Here is a 10,318-nt window from a genome sequence, read left to right as displayed (position 1 = left end):
TCCGTTTGTTGCCAAATTTGTCGGGGATATGATTTAACCCTTTTGACTTCCTCCAATTGTGCCAGTGTTATCATTACTCAGTTGAACCACGTTAGATTTCATTATCCTTGATAATGAAATCTAATCATTCTTATCCAAAGGAAATATGATGTTTGGTGGCTGGTCACCGCTTAGTTGCCTCTACCGTTAGGTCAAGGTAGGGTATGTTTATTTTTCCTTTATCACACACCTATGATCCTCAAATATTATCCATGACTTTTTTTAAAACTTAAATTTAATTATTAAATCTAAATCTAAACTATATTTTCAATTTCAAATCTAATCAACCAAGTTTCGGTACTCCCAACGTAGTAATAAATTAATTTATGTTTTTATTTTAAATCCTTCATTTGATAAATAGAATAATTCTTGAAAAATGTTTGGGTCCAACCCAGGTTGCTGATATGGCCTAATAGATCTAAAACAAGTGTACAAAAATAAAAGTTAGGATTTGAAACACATGCCCAAAAGCAAAAGTTAAGCAATACCCAATTTAATTTTATATCAAAACAATAAGAGATTATTAATAAACTCACGTACTAATAAATTTTATTTCAAATCCTTCCATTCAAATGGAGTTTAAATAGACTTGGACCTAGTTTGGTATGCAAAAATAAAACGAAAAAGACATTTCATTCTAACCATTCTCTTAGTTGATATGACATTTAAAGTGAGAATAATTATTTTCTTATAATTATAATCCATTCCACATCTAAACCAATGAAATAAAAATTCATTTCAAAGAAATAATTTCTTGACTACCACCACCGCCACCACCACTGCCTTCCACCATCGCTTTCCACCATCACCACTACCTTCCTTCACCATTACCGCCTTTCACCAATTCCACCGCCATTGCGTTTCAGCACCACTACCATTTAAAATAGTAATTATCATTTCATTCATACATCATTTCATATTTGCAATCAAAAAATAAAATGATAATAACAATTACAATTTCATTTTATTCTCATTCTCATTCTCTTTCTATTTCATTCATGCGTACCAAACTATACCGTATTATTCTTTGTCAAAATATCAAAACAGAGATTATTAATAAATTTTAAAGTGTTTGTGTGAATGCACCTCATTCTCATTTACCGAACATGTCCTTCTCTTTAGGAATGGGAAGGTTGGTTATACCGTGGGGCCAAAAGACCTTTAGTAATATCAATTGTTTATGTAACACAACATGCATTAAATACACCTTGTATAATGAGTAAGACCAAATAAATTGAAATCCAAAAAAAAAACAAAAAAAAAAAAAAAAAAAACCTATCAAACCTTTGAATAAATGGCTAATTAATGAACTTACTTAGTATGTAAACTTGTTAATTAGTAATTAAATTAATGATTTAGCTTAAAAGTACGTAGATATATATATATTTTTCTGGAAGCCATTAAAAAAAAAAAAACTAAGAGGAAACAAAAAAGGAAGATTTGCCTCCAGCGATGCAAAAAGCCAAGTTAGTGTGACTTGTCGTGCTCACCCGATTGTGACATTTAAATGGAGAGAGAGAGGTACCGGTAACATGTGACATTGATAATAAACACTATCAATGGAAGGTTTTAAGAACTTTTAATTGACATGTTAATCGGAAGATAGTGTTACAGTAATAGGAGTGTTTTAATTTAATTTTTTCCTTTTTTTCCTGATTTATCTATGAATAAATTGAAATCCTGATTTATCTATGAATAAATTGAAATCTAGATTTATATATATTACTTTTCTCTTATTACACTCCACTTACCTTTTTCTTATAAAAGAAATGACAAAAAATTCTTAAATTCATTAATGCATATTCAACCTTTTATACAATTTTAACTTTTTTTTTAATCTTCTATACTCTCTAAGTCTCTTTACTATTTTTTTTTTCCCTGTGCTATATCTTTTTCTTTTTTTTTTTTGGTTTCCTTTAGGAAGAAGACTTCTCCAAAAAGATAATTTATTTTATATTAATAATTTTATTTTTGACAATCAAAAGATATAATTTATTCAATAGTAACTTTTTTTTTTAGCAATTTTTTGTAATATTTACTTTTTCATTTTTTAGTTGCGAGACAAGTTATTCAACAAAATTTTTATTTTTTTGATCCTGTAAAAAAATATATATATTAAAATAGATTAGAGATAAAGGAGAGAAGATAAAAAAAAAAAAAAAAACAATTGTGTCATTCAAAAAGTAATAATTTTGTAAAGTTAATATTAAAATTGTCATGAAAATATCGTATCCCGATAAAATATACTTCTAATAGAAATAAACCAAATTATTATAAATTAAATTCGTATTCAAGTTGGCAAGATAACGTATTTATTCTTCAAATGTGTGCTGTGTGGGAATTAATTATGAATTTATGATTTGTGCCACATGAATCACGAGGCGTCATAATTACGAGTCTCTTTTTCAATTGGTAATTTTTTTTTTTGGCAAATAAAGGGTGTTATTTCTCTGTCATTAACAGAAAAGTAAATTAATCCAAATTCCCTCATGTCTTATGTAACACGAGTGATAAATATCCATTTGCTCTTACATATAGGGCAGGCAGAGTTTATGAAACTCATTCTAAACCCACCCGTTGTTATCTCTATTTTAGTGTAATAAATATAGGTTTTTTTTTTTTTTTTTTTTTTTTTCAAATCAATATAAAACAATTCAAGGGTAACGGATACAAAACTATTAAACAAAAGCATACAATGGTGCAATATTACAAGTGAAAAAAGAGGTGTAACAAAGAATAAGATGGATAAAAAAAAGTAAAATAAATATATAAAAAATACTAACAATGCAATTCATGTCCAAAACTCTTTAAAAGAATAAAAATAGAAATAAAACACGTATTTTTATGTTGCATTGTTTTGGGTAGAAATTGAATGTTTTGAGAAATTCAAAAAATTGTTTTATTCCTTACCTATAATACCAAAACGCACAATATCATTAATTTGGTGATATGGATTTGGGCTAAAAAAATTTGATATATTATAAATATTCCAAACTAATATTAACGGTCCCAATTTCCAAACATGATACAACCCAAATTTGAATATCATTATAAAAAAAATAATTTCATAACGCATATCAATCGGACTTTTTAAGGGGGTGTTTTTTTGCTTTACCTCATTTGTGTAGGCTAAATAGTATTTTAAAATTTAAATATTAATTATTGATCACATTTTGCCTAAAATTTTCACAAACCAGATAGTAATTATATGTTATATATGCAATTAATGGGTATATATACATATACATTATGTTGTACTTTACTCCTCCTCTTTTTTTTTTCTTTTTTCTTTTTTTTCATTTTGATTGTAAATGGTGGTAAAGGGAATTAATTATTATTATTATTTTTAATTTCGTATGATGAAATTGTTGCACTTTTCACTGTATTTTCCGAGAAGTGAGAGGGAAAAGAAAAAGAAAAGGTACTGAGCCATTTTTCACGTGTTTGTGCGTGTGTGGGGTCAAGAATCTCACGACTGTTAGGAGTCGGCCGAGGCTGAGAGAGACCTCAAAACTGAAAAGTGGGAAGTAAATTGCTTTTTGTATTTCGCTCTCTCTAACATTTTCTACTCTTTAGGTGGAGCTCTCTCACGGTCTCACCCTGCCACCACCACCACCACCACCACCACACACACATAATCATCTACCCATCTATCAACAATCAGAATAGTTTTCGTTGTGCCTGTCATTGCATCTGCTTTCATTTGATTTGATTTGGGATCACATCAGACTTATGGAGGAAGCTAATGGTAATGTCCCTTTCTCTCCTCTTTTTAGTTTCTTTTAACATTTTCGGATTTGATCTTAACATTTTGTCAATGAATCGGATGATCTTGTTTTACCCAACCTTTTTTCTTTTTTTCTTTTTTCTTTTTGTCTTTTTTATTTTCTTTTGATAAGTTTGTTTGACCTTTTATTATTATTATTATTATTTAAAGTCCATAGGAAGTAGGGTTCTAATTATTTGCGCTTTTCCCTTTTATTGTTATTGTTTTTTGTTTCTGTAGAGGGTATTTTTTTTATACCCTTTTGTCATAGATATGTATATGTAAATTGTTGGATTTGATGGCATGTAAATATCTCAATTGGGTTGTTTGAACTAGAGAGAGAGGGGGAGAAAGAAAGAGAAGGAGAGAGAGGAGAGAGAGAAATGTGAATCTGTTTGCACTTTTCTCTGACGGAGCCAGAAAATTATATGTGGGGGTGTTTCTTGAACAGCAATAAGATCTAAAAGAAAAAAAAAATAAAAAATTTCAATTGATCTAAATTCTTCCGAATAACAAAAAAATAAGACAAATAATTGGGTTTTAAATGTAACTTGATTGCAAAATTGAACCATAATAAGTAAAGAAATTGATTTTGTTATTATATCATCTATCATGTATACACACAGAAATATAGATACCTGAGGAACAAAAGTGGAAGAGGAAGATAGCGAAAACTAGAGTTCTTGGTAGAATTGATTCATCTTCACGAGTTTGAGTTTTTGAGAGAGAGGGGATGGATGGGTTGACAGAGGGCAAGAAAACAATGGAGAGTCAGAAAAAGTTGATTAGGGCCCAAAAATCCAGTGGAAGAGATACATATAGTGGAGTTTTATCAAAATTTAGTGAGGACATTTTATTTTTATTTTAAGTAAACTATAGGTATGTAATATAAACGAAACCTTTTTTAGTGGGGGCGGGCGCCCCCGCTCCGCCCCAGTTAGATCCATGTATGTCTGTTTGTGCGTTTTCTTGGCATTGCTGTCCTTTTTCCTCGTCCAAAATGTCCCCTTTTCTGTTTGTTGATTTATTGTCCTAGTATGTGGCTGTGGCATTGTCAGAATTTTAAAATTTTCTCCATTTTTTTCTGAGCAAAATATTATGGACCAGTTTTATATAGAATGTGACTTTTTTGAATCCAAAAACTTTACAACTGAGAACACTTGCTTCAGTAGTTAAGATGCAAAAAGACAGTTTGAATTATTCTCATCTTTAAAGGTGCCTAGTGTTGGTCCGTCTAGAGAGGGCTTAAATGGGGACTAGCCTTACCTTCGGCATTTTTTTTGCACAAAATGGCTGCCATCATGTTTGCATACCAATTATCTCTTTAAGATCAAAATCCTTAATAGTCATTACAATGAAGAAACATGGGTTCTGTTTTAACCAAAAACACTCTTTTTTCACAATTTAATATGGTTTTCTGACATTTCACTAATCAGGTACACACAACACATTCATGGTTGTACACGAGTCTGATGGTCAATGCCCTCCTTCACCAAATCACCATTAAAAAACTTGAGTCAAACAAAACCTTCTTAAATTTGCTATCATGGAATTTGCTTAAGTAGCTAAATACACCTGCTTATGTCTTTATTCTTACTTCCTTTACTGTTTTTTATCATTTCCTCCTTTGTTTTTTTTCAAGGTAATTTGTACACAAAAGTGCACCATTTATTTGTTTGACTACCAGTTTAACATAGAAATATGGATCTTTAGATTCAAACTCTCTTATCGTGTTATTTCGTTTCTTTGTTGTTTACAGATTTTTTTTTTTTTTTGGCACCCTTTGTTGCTTACAATTCACTTCCTCTAGTTTGGTGTTTTGTCTTGATTCTCAACACAGTTGTTTCTATCATAAAGTTTCTTGTGATTACCAGTTTGGATTTTGCATATCTGCTGCTTTTTTAATAAGTTTGCAAAATCACATATTCTTTGTTTAAACTCATGCGAACAGAAAGGGAAAAAAACTTTAATTTGTACAACTGACATTCCAATCACCACCTTTAAATGATTATGTTTTTCATTTATGCCCATGTCTCCTTTTGGCATACAAACAGAGCTTTTTCTTTTGCCGCTTTTCTGTTTTCATCTCATCTTAGTTCATCTTGCTACCTTTTCTTCCAGTGGTCTGGTAGGCCAAACTTTATTTTTTCTTTTTGTTGGAAACTTGAATTGTTAACATCTCAGATCTTACTTCATAATTTAGTCCAATCATTTTATTTATTTATTTGTCGCTTTCCTGTTCCTTCCTTTTCTTTTTCTTTTTTCTTTCTTAGTGGGCCCTTTTTTTGTATTGGTACTTTTCATTCATTGAATTATATTTTCAAATATTATAGGCTATCCGCTCAAGAATTGAATCAAGCCTGACATTTTATATAGCATTTGGCACACAAATAGGCTTACTAAGTCGATATAAAACATAGGTCATTAAGAAATGCAAAATGTCAGTATTCCAATTTTGTCAATTGTTTAGGAAAATTTCAGATGGATTGGTTAAATGCTATGAAAAAAACATTAACAGTCTTATTTCGATTCTTTGTAGAACAAAATGGACTGATTAAGTTTTCTTGGAATCTCAAATGCCTCATCACCATACTATGTTGAATTTTTGGAAACATTTGCTAAATGACTTATTTCTTGTCCTCTGCCTGTAATATTACCAGTGGTGGAGACCAAGGATGGAACTATTTCTGTGGCTTCTGCATTTGCCGGGCATCAAGAAGGTAAAGGGTTTGTGTGAATTAGCCTTTCAGATGTCAGTATGTTAAGTTTTATCTTTTGTCTGCAAGAATGATATCTTCAGACATTATAAATTGGAGCAATAAAATTATGTTTTACACATGCATAAATCATACTGATAAGCTGGTGGTTATTTATTGAATGGCGAACTGGACAGTTATCTTAAATTTTCCTTGGTGATTTGGTTATGGCTACTGGAGCTAGTGTGAGGCTGTCGTTTTGGTTATCATTATTTATTATTTTGGGTTTGTGGTTGCTTGACCAGTTGTACAGGATAGAGACCACAAATTCTTAACAAAAGCGGTTGAAGAAGCATATAATGGGGTTGAATGTGGACATGGAGGTCCTTTCGGTGCTGTGGTTGTCCGTAACGATGAAGTAATTGTGAGTTGTCACAACATGGTTTTGAAGAACACAGATCCAACTGCCCATGCAGAGGTGACAGCAATTAGAGAGGTCAGACAAAATATGTGTCCTCTCATATAGCTCTGAAATGTTTATCTTTTATAGAGTAAAGCTTTTGGTGCCAAATGTCCATGGATTTTTACTAGGCATAGACACCTAACATTGTTGGAAGTAAAGGTTTTCTCATATTCCAATTTTCAAGATAACCTGATTTAATATTGTAAAATGACCAATTCTAATGAATTTTCTGCCCCCGTACGTCTCATTTGCCAAAATAGGACTAAATCAAGTGATTATAATCAAAATACTGAGGAAGTAAGTTAACAAAATTAGTGTTCATTGATTACAGTTAGTTGACTTAGTCCTTTGTTAGTAAACGAGACATACATGAACAGTATCTGGTGAATGCTAAATTTGTACACTTGCTGCTTATGTGTTTTTATACAATTTTTGTCTTGTTGGATAGGTGATATAATACCTTGTATTGATCCTTTTCCCTGTTTAGCTATATTGTAAACTCAAATTACAGAAAGAAAATATGCATTTTTTTGGGTATAATTATCAGATAACAAAGAATATGTAGTATATGTTTATCAATCTGATTAGTTTATATATGCTTGTTAGTTGAAAACAGTACATTTTGTTTAACATTCAACATGTATGATTAAAAGAGAGGTTATCACCACTTCTTGATTTGTTGTTTTTGTTGTTGCTCTTATTGGTGGTGTTGTGTAAAAAAAGTTCATATGTGTGGAGCACATCGAACTACTTCTTTGAAATTCTAATCTGCAGGCTCACAGTGGATAATTCACTCTCAAATATTCCAATCTGCAGGCTGAAAGTACTCGTGCCCCCTACCTTGGCTGTTATTTTGCCAATGGTTGGACATAGGAATTTGAGAACTATTGCTTTGTCATTGGGGACAATGATGTCTGGATACACAGATCATGTAGGTATTAGTGTTAAGGAAACGGATCCTCTCCAACCATCTACAAACCTACATCCAACAGTCAGAAACGTATCGTGTCATCACTTGTTTAACTACTTGGTTTCATGTACAACTTATTCCCAACAAAACCGATGACTTGGTGATTATTTGACCGTTAGATGTGGACTTGGAGATGCTTGGAAAGAAAATATTGAAGAGGATTCCTATCCATTAATATAATGTTACAGTCTAGCGCATTTGTGCTTGTTGAAGATGTAGGATTCTTACTCTGCCATGATTTATATTTTGACAGGCGAGTAAAAAGCTGAATCAGATTGAGCTTTCAGACTGTGAAATATATGCCTCTTGTGAGCCTTGCCCCATGTGCTTCGGTGCCATCCACCTTTCTCGGATTAAGGTTGAGCTACTCTGTCTTTTTTCATTCTTAATCCTGGCAGTTTATGATTGAACATGTTCCAGAGGTCAGACTTAAATTTTGTTGCATTATTGTTCATGTTGAACAGAGGTTGGTTTATGGAGCAAAGGCTGAGGCAGCCATAGCGATTGGATTCGATGATTTCATCGCAGATGCATTAAGAGGTACTGGCTTCTATCAAAAAGCAACTTTGGAAATTAAAAGAGCAGATGGGAATGGGGCAATCATTGCTGAACAGGTGTTCGAGAAAACGAAGGCAAAGTTCCAAATGTATTGATTTCTTCAGTTTATTCATTTTACCAAAAACAAAAAATAACACAAAACAAAGAAAACCAGAAAGGTGAAAAACTGTATTGTTTTAAGCCCCAGTAATTAAGAAAAAAGACTGTTGCCTTGATACTCTCTGTATCATTTATTTTACTCTGTTGGGTTGGTGCTATCGGCATTGGCTTCTAATCTCACATTCTGTCTTGTTCATATACTCGTTAAAAAATGGTCAGATATGCTCTATTAGCCTTATTTGATCAAATTAATTTGAATTTGCCTTTCCATCCATCAATTTATCATCTATTTATGAATACTTGGATTGTTAATTCCCTATAATCAACAACTGTCTCTTACAGTAGTTATTGCTTAACTAAATATGATTTTGGATAACCACAGAGAAATATGTCCTTTCCAGCGTTTGAGAGGGTCCTATCCTATACTCCATTAAGATGGAGATTGGACCACCAGGTGGATCCTAAAAGATCAGCCCGTAGACAGATTGGACTGCCAGATGAATCGTAAAAGACCCGCCCGCTTCTCAACTGGCGGTGCATTCAAGGTGTCTACATTCTACCTGTTTGGCATTTAAGAAAGAGTACCAGATTGGAGCCAGAGTTTGACAAGCACATCTTGTACAATTCGAGTCATGGTCTTCTCTTTTGCCTTGAGATTTAGCATAATCGCCAGTATATTGTCTTCTCATTTTCCGAATTCAAATGCGGGATAGAAGGATGGTAGGAACCACTCCGCTGTGATCCCTTTCCACTCGCTCAATCTTACATTCAATCTCTTTGAATCAATAATTGATTGATTTAGTGCACGAGGTTCTGTACTCTCTTGGAAATAGAGAGCAAATATTCGATAGTGTTAGGACGACGGTAGCAATGAGAAAAATAATTAGGTGATGATGTTCAATACGTCTGTGATAAATCAATTCAACTATGACAAAGGCTAATTAGGTAGTCCTCCATGAACATCATTTAGTCCTGCATGACTCTCAAGGAAGGTTTGTTTCACACATAGTGTCTCTTTGGGGCCAGGTCCAAGTAACAATAATACATCTCTTTAATGCCATTTTCTTCCTGATGTAAACATCATGGACCTTTAAATCTGACATTTTGAGAGTTTAAGACCATGTAATAATAGAATCTACATACAAAGCAACTTAGTTTCATAACAAAATGCAGTACCCATACCACCACTCTAAAAAAAAATTACACAATATATTTTATATTAAAGATATAATACTCAAGCACTATGATTGGAATTGAACATAGAAGGGAGGTGAAGTCTTCGGTGTTATTAATGCTTGTTCTGAGAGTGGTCTTGACCGGTGAGGTGTGAGACATGAGTTGTTGATTAGGGATTGTCTATTCCCAGTGTCTGGTACTAGCAATGATGGCTAAGGGATATGTCGTGAGCTGTATGTTCCAGGAGGAGTAGGTGATGTGATGTGAGTAATGTACTCGAATGTTTTCATGTTGTTAGATTGAGTAATGTCGAGTAGTGTCATGTGGACAGGTATTGGTGTTGTTTGAGCACTATGTAGTTAGAGTAGTGAATGTGGGATTCCTTAGAGGAATAATGGAAACGATTTACTATGGTTTTGACATTACAGGAAAGAAATAGTCTTATGAGGTATTTTAATGAGGTAAGTGATTGATCGAATGATGTCGTGGAGTTTTTCTTTAGTACGAGTTGTTAGAAACGGACCAAGAGGCTTTTACACTTGGTCGATGAT

The 10,318-nt window shown here is 32.6% G+C and overlaps 1 protein-coding gene across 1 annotated transcript; it reads left to right on the top strand.

Annotated features, from left to right (window-relative positions):
- The first annotated feature begins 3,567 nt into the window (after positions 1–3,567).
- Positions 3,568–8,865, top strand: LOC132274733 (guanosine deaminase-like). Its single transcript, XM_059776071.1, has 5 exons — positions 3,568–3,787; positions 6,466–6,525; positions 6,807–6,997; positions 8,188–8,292; positions 8,399–8,865. The coding sequence occupies exons 1-5, from the start codon at positions 3,772–3,774 to the stop codon at positions 8,585–8,587; spliced, it is 561 nt and encodes a 186-aa protein (XP_059632054.1). The 5' UTR covers positions 3,568–3,771; the 3' UTR covers positions 8,588–8,865.
- Positions 8,866–10,318: the final 1,453 nt, after the last annotated feature.

The sequence above is a fragment of the Cornus florida genome, unplaced genomic scaffold (assembly GCF_030987335.1).
Source record: "Cornus florida cultivar Cherokee Brave unplaced genomic scaffold, ASM3098733v1 CherokeeBrave_3.0.0_Hap2_Chr09, whole genome shotgun sequence".
NCBI classification, from domain to species: Eukaryota; Viridiplantae; Streptophyta; class Magnoliopsida; order Cornales; family Cornaceae; genus Cornus; species Cornus florida.
This window is presented reverse-complemented; position numbering and strand designations above follow the sequence as displayed.